Below are 19,811 nucleotides of genomic sequence, written 5' to 3'. Positions count from 1 at the left end.
CACATGATGTTGGATGCAGCCCCACCCACCCCCCAGCTTACCTAGATACCTCAACATCTTCTCCAACGTGTCCAGACAGTACAGTCTCCCTCGCTGCTAATCACACGCGCAAAGATGATATCGCACATAGCTACTTTGATCCTGACTATCGCATATCTCACGTTTGTCCTCGCTGAAGTCGCACCAGAAATCACAATCGTCGCTGAAGGCTACAACGTGATCGCCAAGCTGCCTTGTGCTGGATGTCCGTACCTCTACCAAGATACCTCGAAAGGCAGCGATGAGCCCTGGACACAAAGAAAAGACCAGAGTGCTTTGGTATGCGCAATTCTATTTTTCCGCCATGTATATTGCACATGCTGATTTTGAAAAATGCCCAGCTCTTGAACATCTCTCTACCGTACGACTCGGCGCACCTGAGCATCAACAATGCAGCACTATTAGCAAACAACAAGATACTACCTCGGATCTACGTCAATCAGGTTCTGGAAGATATTTCGAAAAACGACCTCTCGAAGCTTATTGATTCGAACCAGCTCGACAGCCTCGGTAGCAGCTATTTCGGCGCATCCTACTCGTACACGCTGCGCCGCATCAAAGACAAGCCGCAAGCGCTCTTGTTCCACTTCGACATTATGGAGCTATGGATCGATCTTACGTCTCCGCCTCTAACCATTGTGCTGGACGACGCAGAGCAGAAGATTCTTGAATTGGTCTTGTTGCAGCGTCCCCTGCTCTCCCCAGGCGATCTAACAGGCGCCTATGAAATCATCCGCGCCAACTTAATTACGCGCCCGCCCGCGCCCGCCAAAGGCACCAAGCGCCGTGCCAAAGTCACCTCAATGTGGTTCCTTGACTGGGATGACCACGGCAAGAAGGGCACGGCGACGCATATCGTCAATTCAGCTTCTTCCTCTCTCATCGCATACATCAGCTCAGGTGTCTGGGCCCTGTTCGTCTTCATATTCGCCATCATCGGCTTATTCGTTGTCGTATGTCTGTTCGTCATATTTGGATGTGGGTGGTGCAGCGATAACGACTATGAGATTGCGCAGCATGGGAAGAGGAAGAGCAGTTCCAGTGCAAAGGGGGTATGGGGCGGCAAGGACGTTGAAGCCGCGAGGAGATTCATGAGTCCTGAGGAGTTGGGACTTAGGGGGAGTGGAAAGGTTGTTGGGGTGGGCAAGAGTGATTGATTGATTCATCTATTGAATTGAATTGATGGGATTGGGTTTGTGTATAAAACGCGTTGCGATGATATCCATTTCTTTCCTGGCCAAAGTAACACGCCTTTGGAAGCCCTGATCTTCTTCACCAAAACATCAGCGAGCATTGCAATCCCTTTCTCCGCATTAGTCCACTCCCCGCTGAACGTCGTCAGGGTCCCCAGGATCCATACTCCAATCCCATCGCCAATCCTCCTCCCCCACCCACATCTCCACACTTCCACTTCCACCTCCACTTCCCTGCCTCGCGGCTCTTACGCAGCGATCCGCAGCCCCGCTCATCTCAGCCGCCGCCGCCGACGTCGAATTCCAAATCTCGGCTTCTAGCCCCCCCGACGACGATGAAAGAAACCCAACGTTGATATTTCTTTTTAGCAACCAAAGAAATGTACGACGTCATTCCGCCCCTTTCCGCACGCGCCTAACGTCATTCATCCAGATGGGCACGGGCTAGGCGGAGAGCCAAGGATATTTCTCATTGCTGCGATTGCGGCTTGTTAGCTAAGGCTTAGTCTGGTTTGCGATCGTGGACTATGGGCTTTGGTGTTGGTGTACAAAGGGCTGGACTGGGACGGTGGTGATGGTGGCTAGAACTAGAATGTTGTGGTGGCCCCGCGGCACGTTGGTTGGTTGGTTGGTTGGTTAGTCAGTTAGTTAGTTAGCATAGAGATGTGCTTGTCACTGCCAGCTGCTACTGCTACTGGTGTGAAAAGCGTCATCATGCCGAGGTGCTGATGACAACATAGATGGGAAGCTCTGGGTGGGTGGTGGGGGGGATGTTGATATAGAAGGGAAGCGATCAGTTCGTCTGAAGGAAGAATATTTAGATTTCAAGAGTCTTTACAAACCATCCAACTGTCTTCTTTTGAACAAGCGGGGGACAACATGGCTATCACCAATACTTCGAGTACCGTGCAGGGTATCTTCTCGCTGCATGTCATCACAGCAGGATGCAGCATCATCTTGTTTCTGGCTGCCATTGCGCTGTTTGCCAGACAGGTCACTGGTGGACCGGCGCGACCACGCATGTTTATGCCGTTTTGGCAGTCGACGGGAAAGGGACATAGGTAGGTTCTCCAGTCTTCTCCCTCCTATATCCACACCGTAAAAAAAAGAACAGGAAATGGGGGAAAATACTAACACTATACTCAAAAGTGCTGCAGCCACGCACTTCTTCGTCATCTCGGGCCTCTTCTGCCTTCTCCTCGCGTACAGCACGCAATCCGCCATCGTAGCTTTGCAATCCCGCTTCCCAGGCTCTTCTTTCGCCATCACGCCCGCATACTCATATCCCCGCTATACCAGCGCCTACGGCTATAACCCCGACATCCCCTACGCGAAAATCATCTCCATCCTGTCCTTCCTGTACCAATGCGCCTGCATCCTGCTCCAAGCCTGCATCGTGGGCGGCATCTGGATTCTGGCCAACCACATGCACAGCAACGGGACGCATATCCCCGAGCCAGGGTTCTTGAGCCTCGTGCTGAATGCATTTTGGCTGGTCGCTATTGTCGGGCTGGGGCTTGCGAGCTGGATTGTGGGACTTGCGAGGCGCGGCAGTGGGAATAGTGCGAGCGCGTATCCGGAGATGGTACAGCGCGATTATACGGCGCGCACGCTGTATGTGACGTACGTGGCTGTGGTGATTACTGCGTCGATGAGTGTGACGATTGAGGCGGTGTTGTGTTGGATTGGAATGAGGAAGCATGGGAGGGTCGGGGTGAGTTACTTTCTCTTTCTCTTTCTCTTCGCTCCTTAACACCCTCTTTACCCTCCTTTTTTTTCCTCTTCTCTCCCTGGAGAAATAAGTGAATCGTAATTAACGTATCCCCTCTAGAACCGCTTCCAAGCCCCCCTGACTAGACTTATCGCACTCGTCACGCCGCTCGTGTGGATCCGCAACTGCTTCTCCATAGCACAGATTGTGATTATATACTACAACGTGACAAACTGGTCGCGCACGACAAACCAGGCCCTCGCATTCCTCTTCATCATCTTCGGAGAGCTGTGCGATCTGGGGATCCTGGCTGTGCTGTTGCTGGGAGCTTGGAGCTTTGGACGCCGCGATGAGGTGCCAGAGGGTGCGGTCAAGGAGGTGCGGTATAGCGAGAGTGTTGTGAGGGATGATATTGCTAGGTGAGCTTTCACCTTTTGGGGAGGGGGGTGAGGTTGAATGTCGGTATGGATATATCTACAATTGTAGAGGGGGATTGAGAAGAAAGGCAGCGCCTGTATGGGTGACGAGTAATGTGTGGTGATGAGATGTTACGAGACTGGAAAACTTCCTTCTGAAGCGTATTATCCTGTATAACGATTTAATGACGAATTTATGAACCCAGCACAAACCCTGTGTCTACGTGATCCTCGTCCTACATGCATATACCAAGTGGAGAGTGACAAGTTAACTTGCGAACCAGATGCGTACATATCCGATTCTAGTGCTACTTGCAAGATGCTGTCACTCGGCTTCTTAGAAGTAGGCAGCATTCTCGTACTGGGGATGGTAGCAGGAGGTTAATTCCGAGTTGGTGAAACTGCGAATCATCAACAAGGTACAAGGGGCCGGCTCAGAGTCTTGTATCACCTGATATCTTCATGTAAATGCATATTTCCACTTATATTGTTTCTATACATGTGATGAGTTGGAGTTGCACGCCTTTGCGCATACCATGCCTGAGCCAAAACAGGTTAGCGTAACACGCGCGGCCGTGCGAACGATGACGACAACGCGATCTGTGACTTCGATGATACCGAATGCCATTTATGCACAGGGTACAGCGGACTTTACCATTGAGGCAGTCTTTTCCGACAACATTGTTTCAATAGTTCGGCACTTGCTGCAGAGGCATACTCACGTTCTGATGAGACGGCAAGCCAAAGACCCCACCATTCCAAGCAAACTCACCATTCTATATATCTCGTCCCACCTCTCCGTCCCTACACCTTCTCGTATCGCAATCAAGAACAACAATGCTGAAACCCACAGACATTCCCTCCTTCGCGGCCTCGCAACTCAGGCTGCTTGATGCGGAACTGCAAGCCGAAGTCTCTGAAACCAATGCGCTCCTCTCATCGCACACGCCAACCGCCCTGGCGCGCGCGGGTCTCGCAATCCTGAATCTTAACGTGTCTTCTATACGCACAGGGCTAGGCGGCAAGACGGTTGTCGAGCTAGGGCTCGACTCGGCGGTTGTGGCAAAGGGCGCGAAGCCCGACATCCCTGAGCACGGCATACGTGTGGGTGATATAGTGGCCGTGCAGGACCAGCCGAGCGGGAGCGCAAAGAAGACGGAGAAGAAGGAGCTGGAGAAAAAGGGCGCCGAGGGCGTAGTGCTGAGGGTGCGCCGCGAAAATGTAGAGGTCGTGCTCGACAAAGAGGATGCTGATGTCCCGGCTGGCAACAAACTATGGATGTCAGTCTACCACACGCGGTGGACGCTTTGGAGAGTAGCGACAAGGCGGCTGATATATGGATTAGAGTCAAATTGGCCAACGACGTCACCTACAAGAGGTACGCGCCTTTGCTACATACACACTTCCCCAGTCTCTGCGTGATTTGCTCATCCGCCATAGGATGAACCAGACCATGAGCCGGCTGCAGAAGCTCGAGGATCAGGAGTACACGCCATTTTTGCGCGTGCTGTTTGGACAGGCATCTCCAACGCCTCTCCCGTCGGATCTTGATGATCCTTCGAATCCCCTGCACAAGCTCGAGTGGAATGACGCTTCACTGAACGACAGCCAAAAGGAAGCTATTCGATTTGCACTGGCCTCGAAAGAAATAGCCCTCATCCACGGGCCACCAGGCACGGGCAAAACACACACGCTAATCGAGCTCATTCTACAGATGCTAAAACAGAATCTGCGCCTGCTAGTATGCGGGCCGTCCAACATATCGGTAGACAATATTGTGGAACGGCTCGCTTCCCACAAGGTACCTATGGTGCGCTTGGGACATCCCGCGCGCCTACTGCCGTCGGTTCTGAACCATTCCCTGGACGTGCTCATGCGGACTTCAGAGGCCGCTGCGCTGGTGCAAGACGTCCGCAAGGAAATGGACGAGAAGCAAGCGTCGATTCGCAAGACGCGCAACGCCAAAGAACGACGTCAGATCTACACTGAGCTCAAGGAGCTGCGTCAAGAGTACAGAGAGCGCGAAAAGGGATGCGTCAACAGCCTTGTGACGGGCAGCAAGGTAGTGCTTGCCACGCTGCATGGAGCCGGGGGGTTCCACGTCAAGGGACAGGTGTTTGACGCTGTCATTGTCGACGAAGCAAGCCAGGCCTTGGAAGCGCAATGCTGGGTTCCACTCCTCTGGGTCAAGGCCAGCAAGCTGGTGCTGGCTGGCGACCACCTTCAATTGCCACCGACGATCAAGTCGGTCAACGGCAAAGATGCAAAGGCGGCGAAGAAGACCAAGGATAAGAAGACGGAGGCCGGAACAGGCGACCAGCCGGTGGCGAAGCCGGCACATGGCATAACTTTGGAGACGACGCTGTTCGACCGGCTCTTGTCCTTGCATGGCCCTTCAATCAAGCGTATGCTCACGACGCAATATCGCATGCATGAGAAGATTATGCGCTTCCCCTCGGACGCGCTGTACGACTCACAGCTCATGGCGGCCGACTTTGTCAAGGACCGACTGCTCACGGGCCTCGAGTACGAGGTGCAGCAAACGGAAGATACGCAGGAGCCTCTAGTCTTCTGGGACACACAGGGCGGTGACTTTCCGGAAAAGGCAGAGGACGAAGGCGTAATTGGCAAAGGCGGCAAAGGCATGATGCTCGGCGACAGCAAGTCCAACGAGGCAGAGGCCGCATTGGTCAGGCTGCACGTGGGCAATCTAATCAATGCTGGTGTCAGGGCGGAAGATATCGCCGTTGTGACCCCATACAATGCACAGGTACGTCTTGTTTCCGTCCCCTGCGCCGAATCTGCAGGTGCATTATCAAGAGCATCCACATGGACCCCCCCGCGCACGCACGTATGCAGACGTAGACACATGGAGTGGGGTGGATGGGAAGGCTGACGGTGTTAGCTTGCATTGCTTGCTGGAATGCTCAAAGAAGAATATCCCGGGATTGAGCTGGGGTCTGTGGATGGGTTCCAAGGGCGTGAGAAGGAGGCGGTTGTCGTCAGCACAGTGCGGAGCAACGCAGAGCATGAAGTTGGCTTCCTGGGCGAGAAGAGACGACTCAACGGTACGTCCCAGGCTTGTGTCGCCAACCCCACGCCACAATCTATCCACACCGAGGGATGCAGGCATGGCGAAACAAGGCTGCGCCGAAAGAAGATGCCCCCCATCCTCCGTGGTGAGCCCAAAACAGAATGCTAACGAGAACGTCTGGGTGTAATTTTAGTGGCCATGACGCGCCCTAAGCGACATCTCTGTGTAATTGGAGACTCGGACACTATCAGCAAGTAAGTATCCACCTGTCCCGTTCCTAATATATGACCCCAGCAGCGGTTCCCGCCCTCGTCACCCATCCGCTTTGGGGACCTGAAACTCAAAGGGCCGTGTGGGGCATTGGCCGTCGCCCGTTGTCGGGCAGATGATGAAACCGGTTGTTACAATGGAACCGGCGGCCGTGACAAGACACGGCTCTTCGTCGTCGTGGTCGTCGTGGTCGTCGACCCTGCCCCCCCCCCTCCCCCTTGTCCTGTCACCTGAATAATACAGTCGGCTTCCCCTGTCATGACGGGCTGCATGCCTTAGCAGCCCCCCCTCCAGCCCCAGCCCCGCGCGCGCGATATAGCCGATGGCTTGGCCTCTTTTTTGTCACAAAAAAGCAATTTCAACGGGCATGCAGGCGTGGCCAGGCAAAACAATTACTCGCTGACTGACACTTTTGCGAACTAACGAGTAACACGTAACTAACTTTTTTGACTTGTGTCGTGTGTAGGGGCTCCAAGTTTCTCCATGGGTGGATGCGCCATCTCGAAGAGCATGCCGATCTCCGGTACCCTGACCTGGCAGACGTGTACGTGGACGCAGGGAAGTAGGTGGGTGGAAGCGCGCGTCTTTGGTGCGTTGCCCATGGGTGTGAGGTCATTGTTGGTGTTTGGTTGGCGTTGGTGGTATGGCGGGGGTAGGGCAGGGCAGGGCAGGGTGAGGACCGGTGGGCCTGACTGGAGAGCGAGCAGAGTTGACGGGTGGCGGCATGACCCCAAACAAAGCCTGTCAGAGAGGTCTGCGGTTCGCCATGTATCTATGTACACGGAGAGAAGCAAGTGAGATGTGGGGAAGATGCTGACATGCGGGTTGTTGTGGCGCCATGATTGGAGGAGCTGTCCAAGCGCCGTGGCTCCCTCTCCCTTGTCGATACACAGTCTCTCTCCTCGGGCGATTGGACGTGGTTTGGCGAAGCGGCGGTAGTGGCGAAGTGATGCGAAGCGAAGCGGAGTGAAGTGAGAGTCCAGCCAATTCCTCATGGCTTGCTTTGGTGCCCATGACTCTGGGCTGCAGTAGTTCGGCGTCAAACAGCGCGTAAGAGCATGAGCTTGAGACAAGAAGCGCTGCCGACTGCCCGCTCTCTGCTGCGATCAAACACGCGCAACAGCGAGTTGTCTTTGTTTTTCTGGGTGGCCTGAGGCATTGGCGATGCAAAACACGGTGATATGGTAAGACGGACGAGGGGGGTGAGGGGGGTGAGGAGGGGTGCCATGCTGTGCATGTGTGGCGCGCAGATTGAATTGGGGCGCGTATGAACGAGCCAATGCACGAGCCAGGCTGACTGGCAGGCTGGTAGACTTTCTTTCCTCTCTCTCTCTCTCGTCGCTGCACCACGATAACACGGCGGCACGACACGGTATCACGGTACGGTAAAGGCAGGCAACGCAGAGGGAGCAATGCGAGTAATGGCGTGCTTACACACGAACTTGTGTTGATGAACGCCAGGGTCTGCGCGCGTGGTTCATGCTTTGGGAGGCTGCCGAGTCGTGGGTTTTTCAATACAATGGCGCAGCGCCAGACTGTGCTAACTGGCAAACTAACAAGCCAACTAGTAACTGACTGACGGAATAGATACGGAGCTTTGATGCGGGCGCAGCAATAGCAATAGTAGAAGAAGAAGAAGAAGAAGAAGAAGAAGGAAAAGGAAAAAAGATCGAGCTGAGGATTGGCAGTGCACAGGAAGAAAGATGAGCATGGTCAAAGCCATGGCGTGGCAGTGCCAGCGCAAACTCAGCCACGAAAAGGCTAATTTCCGATTATTTATTTATTTTATTGAATCGAATTGAATTTCCAACGGAGCGGCGGCGGAAGCAGGCAAAGGAAAGACAGAATCAAATCAAATACTCAAAACACGGTCGAACTCTCGGTACAGCTGCTGTTGTGCGCGCCCATGACCAAGCCGTGTGGATTACATCAAGACAGCGTGTATGTATGCCAAGCAGAAGCAGAAGCAGAACAAGACAGGCGCGTCAGTAGGGCGTACCAAACAACGAATGGAACGCGCCATTGCTCGAGAGAGCGCGTGGAGCAGAAAAAGAGAAGACGGATGGCTATGGCGCGAGAGGGACGGCAGCCGTAGCGGGGCCCTCACACACCCCAGGCAGTCAAGGGGGTTTTAGTGTGTAGAGCTTCTCAAACACGTTAATGCACAGGCCCAGCAGGGGGGGGGCGGCTTCGGACTTTACAGCGAACACACACACACACACAGAGAGAGAGACGGCCGGACAAAGACGATTGAGGGCGTCGGAATGGACTCAATGAAATGCTGGACCAAGGAACACGACCCCCCCCCTCTCCCGACGACCCCCCCATCAGGCCATACTCATAGCAGTGTGTTGGCCGTATTGGGTGCATGCAAGCTGCATGGATGCATCAAAACGGGGATACGGCGTTGGCAATCGATATGGTGCATGCACGCGCCGTCCTTCTCTTTTCCCTTTTTCTCTCTCTCTCTTTCTCTCTTCCTCTGTTCTCTGGCCTCGGTGGCTGGCGCGCTGTTCTGGCGCTGTTCTCGGGCTACCCATGCGTTCACGCTCGACAACGGTATCTGAAACATCGGTCGGCCTGTTACCCTTTTTCCCCCAGCCTGGTCCCTCCGCAGCCATACATACATGCACACATACCCTCTACGTAGTACACGTACATAGATATACATGGCCATGGGTGGGCCACCGGACAGACCCAACCGGCCGCCGACATACATATGGTGGTGGTAGTGGTGGTGGCCAGTCAGCCAGCCAGCCCAGCCCAGCCCAGCCCAGCAGCCTCCCAAGCCCCGACTGTGGATAAACCCTAGCTCGACGTCCCGGCAGCGCAAAACCAAGGGCCCGTCTCCAAGAACGAACGAACTGCTGCTTGCCGTCGAAAAAAGAAGCCGCCGGCCGACCGGCGGAGTCTGGGCAGCCGGCGGCGGCGACGGCGAAGGTGTTGGCGGCCAGCACGCCATGTCATGCAGCAGAACTGCAACCAACGCACCAACAAACCCTCTTTTTTTCTCTTCCTCGGGCCTCTCCTCTCATTCCGTTGCAAAAAAAAACGGCCATGCACACGTCTGCAGCTCCATTCTGCAACGCTTGTGCAGCGGCGGTAACAGCATCAGCGCCAGCAACCAAACAGCCATTCCGGTGTGTGTACGAGTGTGCGCGCCGTCAGTCAGTCGTGAGAGAGAGAGAGAGAGAGAGAGAGAGATGGGAGCGAAGGGCATGGCCGGGCTTGGGTAAAGCCGGGGCCATGCCTGCTGCCGGTCATACTGCTTGATTCGCCAAAATACGCCATTTCCATTCTATTATAGCTTCTTACTACTTTCCCGCCTCCGACAAAGCCGTCTCCCTCCCCTTCACACCCTTCACACCCCCCCTCGCCCTCCCCACTCCACTCCACTCCACTCTAATGGTACCCTGGCCCAGAAAACGGTACATGACGCTGCTGCACTTGTGCCTGTGTGCCTGCGCCTGCGCCTGTCCTGCCCTCGTCCCCGTCTGATACTTTAGGGCCCTTGACCGCGCCCCCGCCACCCTTTGTCCCCCTCCCTTCCCTCTTGCTTGCTCTCTCTCTCTCTCTGCTGCCCTTGTTGCGCTGTGCTCTCTTATGCCACTGCATAGTCTTATTATTCTTATCCCCCATCCTCCCCTCTTCCCTTGTTTAACCTCGTCGCTCTTTGTTCCGTCCAACCAGACCCCCCTGGCCTTTTTTTCTTCTTCTTCTTCTTCTACTTCTTCTACTTCTCTTCTTCTTTTCTTCTTCTTTTCTTCTTCTTGCTTGATGCTCTTTTGTTAATTCCCTTTGCCCCACACCCCCGGCCCTGTCCTGTTTGCCTTGACCGGCGCCTATATACCGGGATCAAGCACCATTGTGCATTTGCCGCGCTTGTCGCCCTGGTGTGCTTTCGTCCGCCGCTCTTTTACGAATGTGCCGCCATTGACACGAGTGATGACGATGGTTGTTGCCCGAGGCCTCTATCTGAACTAAGTCATCCCTGTCGTAGCCGCGTGAGCGCAATTTCCAGAAGCGGCCTGCCCGAAACCCGCCCGACTCGACGTCCTTGACCTTGTCGCGTCGCCGTCGCATCTTCTCCCCATGCTTCAACGAGAAGGCTTCGTCGTCACCGATATGAGTGCGTCGGCCTCGTCGCCTTCGCTGCTCGAGCGCTCCAGCTGGAAGGCAGAGGCTATCCGAAAGGGCAGTTTGAAAATCAGCGGGCCCATTCCCATCACCGAGGATATCCCGCTCAACGACGAGGAAGAGAAGGAGTATGCAGAGAAGAACGCGCAAAAAGCCCAGAAAGCCCAGGACCAGCAGCCATTGAAGCCCCAAGAGGCACCTCAAGAAGAGCAGCAGCAACAACAGCAACAGCACCAAGAGCCTCCACCTCCGCCAAGGCCTGTCAATTCCCCGCCCCCACTCCCAGTTTCGGAGCATCCCTCTGCATTGCGCGCAAATCCTGTTTCAGAGCAGCCCGAGCAAGACGAGGAGGCGCGCGAGCAGCGTCCGTCGAGATCGCCGCCGCAGAATATGCGTCTGTTGAGTGCTTCGCAGCGCCAAAGCCTGGCTCCACAGAGCACCCTTGCTTCTCCCACGCCTTTTCGGTCCACACCCGAAAGTACAGCAAAGACCACCACCACCCAGAAGAAGCGCAAGAGCGGGCTCAGAAATGTTTTCCGCAAAATGTTTGGTAAAAAGCCCGCCGAAACAGCGGCGCCTCCGCAAGAGGACGATTCGACGCGCCGAGGCCATAGCTACCACCACAGCGTAAGTCACCATCGTCGAGCTTGCCAGGCCGGACTTCTAACACCAAACAGGATCCTGGTATGCTGAGATCAACGCCTCCGCCAGAGCAGAGAGAGGTTCCGGAATCAAGGGTACCGCCAAAGGCGGCAACTCCCGTAGGACCTCGCATCTCCGATCTGCCCGTCAAGGAGCTCAAGCCGTTGCACCCATTGGGCCAGCATTTGCCGTATCCCATGAATGTCAATGCACCGCCAGTCAGTCCGCCACAGGAGTACCTTACTTTCGACGTGGCCAGAGCCGAACTTGGTCGCCGGAGAGCTACGCTTCCCACTGTGCCTACTGCAGCCGCGAATCGCCACAGTCTGGACGAGTCAAGGCCGAAAATGCCAGCGTGGGAGGAAAAGGGCGAAGAAGGTGGTGAAGTGTCGCCGACGAGGATCGGCATCGCAGTATCCAGCCCGGGCCAGGGGACGTCAAGGCAACACAAACGCCGATCCAGGAGTGCAGATGCGCTCCATAGCCTTGCAAAGGAGCTTGCCGCCAGCGAGCGGAGAAGGAGCGACGAGATCAAGTACTGGAGGGAGAGCTACATGTCGGGTAGCGTGTACAGTCGACCCGAGACAGCCAAGACGGTAGAAACCTTCCGCAGCGTGCAGACGCAAGAGCCGACCATCCGGGAGCCAGAAGGAGGAGATGCCTTCAACGAGATGAGCGCCACATTCGTGCAAGCCGACGATCCACATTCACCAACATCGGTGACGGAACGGCAAAGGAAAGAGGAGGAAGGAGAAGAAGATGCAGACGGACAGGCTTCGTCCGTCTCAGATTTCAATTTCGGCGATTTCAAGCACGCCGTCTTCGGACCGCCGGAAGAGCCAGCACCAGCACCAGAACCAGAACGTGAGCCAACTTCCCAACTGCGCCAAGTCTCGTCGGCCCCACCACCTCTACCACCGCAAAGTGATAAACGCCTATCGTTGGAGGACCGTGTCTCGCACCTCGAATCGAGATACACGGTGCTCGAAACGCTTACTCGCCGCATATCGGCCACCACCAACAGACAGACCATCATCCTCGAGAATCCACCCCGCACCATGCGGTCCAGAGACCGAAGTGCATCCGCCGCCTCTGCGTCGCGGCGCCATTCAAGATCCGCGCCGAGTATCCACCAAGAGCCTCATCGTCCTAGCACGAATGAGGCAGTAGAAGCCGCTGCTGCACCGGCATCACCCACATTCACCTCACCCGCCCATATTGCCTCCAGCAGCGAAGAACGCGCCAGTGCCCTTCAAGACGTCTACGCCGCGCTCCAGGTCGAGCGGACCGCAAGGCTGGCACTGGAAGAAAAAGTCCAAACACTCCAATACGACATTTCCAATCTACACACCCTGGTAAACAAGCTCATTGCCAGCGGTTCTGCCGCATCACCATCGTATCCCACGCCCTCTCCGGGCATGCTCATCATGTCGTCCGAGGGCAGCGACCAGCGCATGAACTGCGCCACTCCTCGAGCTTCGTCACATGACCAGCGCAGCAGTCTCTACAGCCAGGCTGCCCAAGGTGCCCAGCATGACTGGAGAAATGACGCCGAGAGCGTCTACTCTACTGATCTTCCTTCCCAAGACGGCGTCACATCGCCAGACGAATGGGCCACGCCAAAGGAGGAAGGCTTTACTGGAAGTGGTTTCTTCCAGCCCGATGGAAAGGCCAGGCCGCATTGAAGTGTTTTTTGCATGATGAGTGTTGTTACTTTGCTGGATTGATGAAGAGAGAGAGCTTCCTTGCCAGTATTATTCACGGCCTCTTGGATGTTTTTTAAAAGATACCCATCGCCGGCGTTTTTGTCTGCTGGCGTTTTCTATTTTTCATTCTCAAACTTGTATTGTCTATTGAGCCAAATTTTCGCCGTCCACTTTCGCTTTTTTTTCTTTTTTTTCTTTTTAGACGAAACTTTTTATCTGCCTCTTGATTGATTGGAACTTGGATAAGTACGTACTGCGACTGTGTGTAAGCGAGCGAAATGAGAAAGCGGAGATTGTTTTTTTTAGCAAGTGGGCTTGCACAACGATATACGTGTGTTGAATAATAATATATCCTAAATAATGTGTTTTTGCTCACAGGTGCAAATGAGCTGAACGTGACCATGGTTGATGTGTTGGGAGTAAGTGAGGTGCAGGTCAAGTAGGCAAAGTGGAGTGGGGGACACCCCTTGCAAAGGAAAGGGAAAGCCATGATATCCTTGGGCTTAACTCGTCGACTTATTATCTCACATACATGTCTTGCACATGCCCTACACAGTAACACGTGAAGTTGTACAACCAATGTCTCTTGGCTAGACACACCAGTACCCATTTAATCCCGCAACCGGCAAGGCAGCCGCCACCAGTCCTCGCTCGACTAGCACAGCTAAGATCCACAAGCCATCTTCCAACTCTCGTGTAGATATCCCTTCAGGGCTCTTATTCGTCTCGATGCTCGCAATGGACATGTCACCAAGTGTGAGTCCCAGGAACAGCGCCGTATACAGCCTATATCACATGCTGGATATGCATGGCAAGACGGTGTTTGTAGTCTTTGCGCGGAATAACAAGCAGCTGTAGATAATGACGGTCGCAGTAGCAAATATGAGGCAGAAGATGCCTAGCAGGAAAATGCGTCATAGTGTACATGACCACGCCTGCACTCAGCGGCACAACGGCACCACACCCCCCCAGAGAACACACAGAGAACACAGTCAGAACGCAAAGCTGCCCCAGGATTCACCCGGAGTCCGGAACCCAGCTGGCTCGGCATCTGTGGCTAGCAGCGATTCCAGGCCCCCCTACTGCGAGAGTCAATGGTGTTGTTGACTTGGCGGTAGTGGTCCTTGGTTAGGAATGTGGATGTGCTCAGTGACGACGACGCCATTTCGCACGACAAATTCCGCTGTAGCTTGCGGTGCGCGTACCCATACTTCGTCGTCGGTCAACCACGCGGCAGCACACAAGCGCAAGAGCCCCAGGATAGCCAGCGGGGAGAAAATCCTATCCACCCCGAACCCCGATGCTACGGTAGTCGGCAAAACCGGAGACCGCGACACTGCCCCCGATGAGCAGGTACAGCGCCGAGACGCCCGCCGGTAATCGCGGCGTAAGTAGCGCCATATAATGGACGTGGGGTTGTACTTACATGGAGAGTTTGTCGTACCAGCGCGGTGGCTGGTCCGTCAGGTATGTTGCTGGTGGTGCATCTGAAGCTACGTGCTGTGGGAAATGGGAGTGTCTGTGTTAGTATGTGTTGGAGGACAGAGATTGGTATGTGGTGGATCAGATTGAGAGAGAATTGATCAGATTGCCTCTTGCTATCTGTAGGACTCAAATCTATCGAAATATATAGACATGCCAAGGAGGACATATCCACTAACTGGTCATCACGTTGCTGACCTACACAGTACGTCTGATCAAGTACTCTGATTAGTCACTTGATCAGATGATGCTGGGTGCTTGATCCATACCGCGACAGTATGGATGTGTTTTTTTTTGGCAGATTCCTGTGGTTGACAACGTACAGTGATCAATCATGCAAAGCAGACTGTTAGCAGCGCGATCTAGTCGGAGAAATCAATGCATTTGCTGTTAGTAGCTCAAAGGCTCAATATGGATTTCTAGTTTGGCCATTTGGGAGTTCGGCGTTGCTTTCGTAAACGAGTGTCGGTTAAGAGAAGTAAGTTTCTTGGAGGGTGTGTAGATGATTGAAGTGACAAGGCGGACGTAGCGTAGCTGTTTTTGTTTTCGTATATATATATATTGCAATACATGGAGTTAGCACAAGATCAAGGTGAAATGGACATCGCGTACTGGTTGGCTGTACATCCCCACGAACTCTTCTTTTTTCCCTCAAAAGATGGGTTTCTGTGGCACAGATAAAAGAAGCAAGGGTAGATGTTCGCGGTAGTAGATATTCACAGTATCTGCATCACTACTGATGGAGTCGACAACTGACAAAGACTCTTAATGTTTCGCGCTTATTGTACGCGAGGCTGGACCTAAGTAAGATGTTTTCTGGCCAGTGGGGTTCGCGCGTAACGTCGAGAACTCTTGAGGCTGACTTCTGTCCTTTCGGCCCACACAGCACGGTATGAAGAGTTGATTCGATGTATTGCGAGAAAGGGGGCTTCCTGTTGATAGGTATTGTGGGGGTAACGAGGTTTTTTGTGGTGGCTTTTTCCCTGTTTATGTTCGTGTGGTAGATTGCACACAGAGTTTACAATGGTGTAGTAGCGCGCACGTGACTGATTTCGGGCGTAGTACAACAACGATAGCTATAGCAGGTAAGGCAATTATACTCTCACCTGACAGCTTTGTAATGCTCCTTTACTTTTGCCTTTTTCACAATCGCAAGCTTAAGCCATTACTGACTTGTAGAATTTCTTGTCGCAGTGCAATAGGTCCCAACATTAGGGGGTACAGGTATTCCCCTGAAGCAAGCATGTATGACTTTCAGCCATTTCTATGTACTTAGTAAAATCAATGTACACGACATAAAAACAGAAATAGACTAGCTGCTATTGCTCACTAAGAGCGGATGTATCGGTAAGCGTACGATTTTGTAACATACGCGGCCTAATTACGGATCTTGCATTGCGCATTGAAGAAACATTGGAATGAGATGGTAAGTAACAATTGAACATGCATGTATAATTTCCTAACTATAGAAGCAGAAATTTCCCGGCCACGATGACGACGCAATTCGATGCTGACAGCAATCTATCTAAACTCTAGTTATGACACTTGCCCTTGCTTCTGATCGGACGTATTCATCCCTTGAGGTGCTGATCGGCATCATGAACGGGATACTGCCGTCTTCTGGCTACTCTCTTTCTATGAAGGTATCTCGACAGAGAAGCGGTGGAAAAATCTCGTTTTAGACTTATTCGAGTGCGCAAGCTAAAAGCCACTGAAGGCCCCATTGAGTAGCAGTGCCTCTCTAGTTTTCTCTTATTGTGCCGAAATTCCCACTGATTATGTCTTTGCAGTCGGTATTTCTTCGGTACGCATGCCTAACACAGGTGCCTTCGCCAAGGGTCACCTTTCGCTCCGCGGTTCCATTACCGGATGTTCCGGAAACTGCTGGTCCTAGGTACGGACTAACCTGGGGTATTTTCACATGGTATGTGACCAGCGCTGCAAGGAATTTCCCCGTTGTTTACCGAGGCGTTAATTCTTGATCTCAGCGTCAATACTTGGAACGCACTGACTGTCTGGTTTAGTCAAAGTATGGAGGAGAATGCCATTCCCTACCCCGCATTCTCGGTCGAGAGAGGCTAGGCAAACTATGCCAGAGCGGTAACATCTCCGTTGTTAATACACAAACGGTCGACTACTGGCTGAGCCACGTAGCGCGCAAGAATACCGATGTGAACTAGGCATTACTGTCCGGAATATTACAGCCGTACATTTCCTGGCAGCTGACACACCACTACACGAGAAGGCTGTCAACCATGCAATACCTCACCTTTTGGGTATGCCCAACTTCCTCAGGCTTCCGAGAAAAAGGAGATTAATGCAGAAGCCACCTCCCCATTGCCATTGCTACTGAAAATAGTCTTGGTTGTGGTCTCTGGTGAATCAGATGCCATCGGTACATGGCCACATGCCGCATGACCTACTACCCAGCACCCATAGCCGCCTGAAGCCAGGTGACCTCTGCCTTAACCCATTGTAGCCATTTCCCCTGACTGGAATACAGCGCTATTGGGCATGGTAGATCGCACTGATCCTTCCCGCACTACACTCTTCGGACGAGGCTGATATAGCTTACTCGATCCAATGCAGTCCCACATACGCTCCAGGAACCTGGAATAACGCTTAAGACATGGGTATTTCTGCAGCAGCGGTGAACTTAAGCCTTCACCGAGAATTTGTGGGGGAACCATCACATGGACATGATCGATTTTATCTTCGCCCGAGGTTTGTTGTTGTGGAGACGACCTGCTCGCTTGTGATACTAAATTCGCCAGGCAGTTAAGTACCTAGCTACACAACCACTGAGCAGATGTCACAAAGCCCTCGCGTTTCAATTGTTACCAAACCCAAGGGCTGAGGAAGAAAGCATCCCACCATGAAGTTTCTATCCGCCCTGGCGTGCGTCCCCTTGGTTTGCGCAGTTCCGGCACCCCTGGAAAAGCGCGCAAACCCTACGGTCATCGCACCGCTCCCCAAAGCCACAGTTGCTGGTGTCGAGGCACTTAGCGTAGAGTCCTTCAAGGGAATACCTTATGCAAAACCACCTGTTGGCCAACTACGACTCAAGCCACCCCAGCCATTGACGGCAGATCTTGGAAATGTTGATGGAACTGGCGTACCTAGAGCATGCCCTCAGTTCCTCCTTGGCGTAGACAACCAAAACATCCCCGCCGATATTCTAGGAACGGTACTCAATCTGCCGCTGTTTCAAAAGATTACAAATGCTGGGGAGGACTGCTTGACCATCAACGTGCAGCGACCAGCCGGGACCAAGGCTGACGCGAAACTGCCGGTACTTTTCTGGATCTTTGGCGGCGGCTTCGAACTGGGCTCGACTCAAATGTACGATGGAACCAGTCTCGTTCGCGAATCTGTCGACCAGGGCAAGCCCATTATCTTTGTTGCTGTCAACTACCGCGTCGGAGGATTCGGGTTCCTGCCCGGAAAAGAAGTTCTCCAGGACGGCTCTGCCAACCTTGGACTGCTCGATCAACGTCTCGGTCTGCAATGGGTCCAGGATAACATTGGAGCATTTGGTGGCGACCCAGACAAAGTCACTATCTGGGGGGAGAGTGCTGGCTCCATCTCGGTACTCGACCAAATGATGTTGTATGACGGAAACATCAACTACAAAGGAAAGCCTCTTTTCAGGGCTGGAATCATGAATTCTGGTTCCATTGTTCCTACCGACCCTGTAGACTGCCCCAAAGGCCAAGCTGTCTACGACCAAGTAAGCCTTACTATGACAGTTCCGAGAATGCACGTGCTAACCATGCTATAGGTTGTTCAGGCAGCGGGGTGTGCAGGCTCAAGCGACACTCTAGCGTGTCTCCGCACAGTCCCATACACCACGTTACTCAATGCCGCCAACTCGGTCCCTGGTCTTTTGTCTTACTCTACACTCAATCTGTCCTACCTTCCCCGCCCGGATGGAAAGGCCCTTACCGCTTCCCCCGATGTTCTAGCTAAGGCTGGAAAGTATGCCAAGGTACCAATGATTATCGGCAACCAAGAAGATGAAGGCACGCTATTCAGTCTCTTCACCATGAACATCACGACGACTAGCCAGATAACAACCTATCTTTCCAGTATCTTCTTCAACAACGCTACTCCGCAACAGGTCCAAGACATAGTTAGCAGCTACCAGAACACCATCGAAGACGGATCGCCCTTCCGCACCGGCTTGCTCAACAACCTGAGCCCTCAGTTCAAGCGCATCGCCGCCATTCTCGGTGATCTAACCTTTATCCTGACGCGACGCCTCTTCCTCGAAACCGCAACCCAGGTGAACCCGGGCGTGCCAGCATGGTCGTACCTGGCTTCCTACGACTACGGAACTCCGATACTTGGTACTTTCCACGCTTCCGACCTGTTGCAAGTCTTTTTCGGTATTCTGCCTAATAACGCACGCACGACAATCACAGGTTACTACTACTCCTTCGTCTACAACCTCGACCCCAATGTCGGCAACGACTTGATGGACTGGCCGCAGTGGAGCCAGAGCAAGAAGCTGATCAACTTCAATGCAAACAGCAATGGTTATCTCGACGATAACTTCAGGAGTGACTCGTATGACGTCATCAAGAAGACTGTCGATAGCCTGAAGGTCTGAGTGGTCGTCACAACTGATTTCTACTTTTATTTAATGCCAACAAATAATGTTACAAGATTTTTTTTCCATGAAGAATGTGCCTTTATGAATTCGTACAATGATTACCAGTACTTTCGGACCATTACTGACACTGCACTGCCTAGAGAGGCGCTATCCGTCTCACCACGCCGACATGGATATCAAAAACCAAGCTTTTTTTTTCAATGCTTGGTACGGAGTTGAGCCGACACTTGGTTTCTTCAATGAAGCATTCCGGCCCACTAGCACCTGGCCACAATTAACAAATCTTGCCAGTAGAACGACTCCTACTGGCCTGAAAATGTTACACGTCTCGAAGCAGTAGTATTGCGCAAGGCGTCGCTCACTCGCGGAGAGCACGGCCATGCACTGCCACAACGATTACGCGATTAAAGCCGATACGACATACAGTAAGGCCGGCTGGGCCGCTTCCAAGCGTAAGATCGCAGCCCTGGATAGAGTGAATTGAGGGGGGGGGGCGCGGTCCACAGATAGCCGGCCGATCCAGTTCTGTAAACACAGTAGGTATTACATACACATGCCTTAGGCCG

The 19,811-nt window shown here is 53.2% G+C and overlaps 6 protein-coding genes across 6 annotated transcripts; all 6 read left to right on the top strand.

Moving 5' to 3' along the window:
- Positions 1-114: 114 nt before the first annotated feature.
- Positions 115-1,196, top strand: SETTUDRAFT_45600 (uncharacterized protein; the record flags this gene model as incomplete). The annotated part of the gene is made up of 2 exons (XM_008023741.1): positions 115-318; positions 381-1,196. The coding sequence occupies 2 exons, from the start codon at positions 115-117 to the stop codon at positions 1,194-1,196; spliced, it is 1,020 nt and encodes a 339-aa protein (XP_008021932.1).
- Positions 1,197-2,111: 915 nt separating this feature from the next.
- Positions 2,112-3,546, top strand: SETTUDRAFT_126424 (uncharacterized protein; the record flags this gene model as incomplete). The annotated part of the gene is made up of 3 exons (XM_008024063.1): positions 2,112-2,293; positions 2,382-2,946; positions 3,064-3,546. The coding sequence occupies 3 exons, from the start codon at positions 2,112-2,114 to the stop codon at positions 3,364-3,366; spliced, it is 1,050 nt and encodes a 349-aa protein (XP_008022254.1). The 3' UTR covers positions 3,367-3,546.
- A 650-nt stretch (positions 3,547-4,196) lies between these two features.
- Positions 4,197-6,865, top strand: SETTUDRAFT_126423 (uncharacterized protein; the record flags this gene model as incomplete). The annotated part of the gene is made up of 5 exons (XM_008024062.1): positions 4,197-4,639; positions 4,705-4,737; positions 4,800-6,129; positions 6,265-6,427; positions 6,587-6,865. The coding sequence occupies 5 exons, from the start codon at positions 4,197-4,199 to the stop codon at positions 6,649-6,651; spliced, it is 2,034 nt and encodes a 677-aa protein (XP_008022253.1). The 3' UTR covers positions 6,652-6,865.
- A 1,482-nt stretch (positions 6,866-8,347) lies between these two features.
- SETTUDRAFT_167267 (uncharacterized protein) lies at positions 8,348-8,944 on the top strand. Its single transcript, XM_008024061.1, has 2 exons — positions 8,348-8,807; positions 8,860-8,944. The coding sequence occupies exon 1, from the start codon at positions 8,570-8,572 to the stop codon at positions 8,756-8,758; it is 189 nt and encodes a 62-aa protein (XP_008022252.1). The 5' UTR covers positions 8,348-8,569; the 3' UTR covers positions 8,759-8,807; positions 8,860-8,944.
- A 1,531-nt stretch (positions 8,945-10,475) lies between these two features.
- SETTUDRAFT_146172 (uncharacterized protein) lies at positions 10,476-13,317 on the top strand. Its single transcript, XM_008024060.1, has 2 exons — positions 10,476-11,427; positions 11,478-13,317. Exons 1-2 carry the CDS (start codon positions 10,756-10,758, stop codon positions 13,125-13,127), a joined length of 2,322 nt encoding a protein of 773 aa, XP_008022251.1. The 5' UTR covers positions 10,476-10,755; the 3' UTR covers positions 13,128-13,317.
- A 4,188-nt stretch (positions 13,318-17,505) lies between these two features.
- On the top strand, positions 17,506-19,242 carry SETTUDRAFT_37031 (uncharacterized protein; the record flags this gene model as incomplete). Its single annotated transcript, XM_008023707.1, has 2 exons — positions 17,506-18,360; positions 18,412-19,242. 2 exons carry the CDS (start codon positions 17,506-17,508, stop codon positions 19,240-19,242), a joined length of 1,686 nt encoding a protein of 561 aa, XP_008021898.1.
- Positions 19,243-19,811: the final 569 nt, after the last annotated feature.

Source organism: Exserohilum turcica (assembly GCF_000359705.1).
Source record: "Exserohilum turcica Et28A unplaced genomic scaffold SETTUscaffold_11, whole genome shotgun sequence".
Lineage (NCBI taxonomy): Eukaryota > Fungi > Ascomycota > Dothideomycetes > Pleosporales > Pleosporaceae > Exserohilum > Exserohilum turcicum.
The sequence above is the reverse complement of the archived record's forward strand: the minus strand, read 5'-3'. Positions and strand labels throughout refer to the sequence as shown.

Bases quoted from the DNA above. Each gene is read 5' to 3' on its own strand.
- SETTUDRAFT_146172 (XM_008024060.1), top strand. From the start codon at position 10,756: ATGCTTCAACGAGAAGGCTTCGTCGTCACCGATATGAGTGCGTCGGCC. The intron at 11,428-11,477 runs GTAAGTCACCAT...AACACCAAACAG, and splicing joins GCCATAGCTACCACCACAGC to GATCCTGGTATGCTGAGATC.
- SETTUDRAFT_167267 (XM_008024061.1), top strand. From the start codon at position 8,570: ATGACCAAGCCGTGTGGATTACATCAAGACAGCGTGTATGTATGCCAA.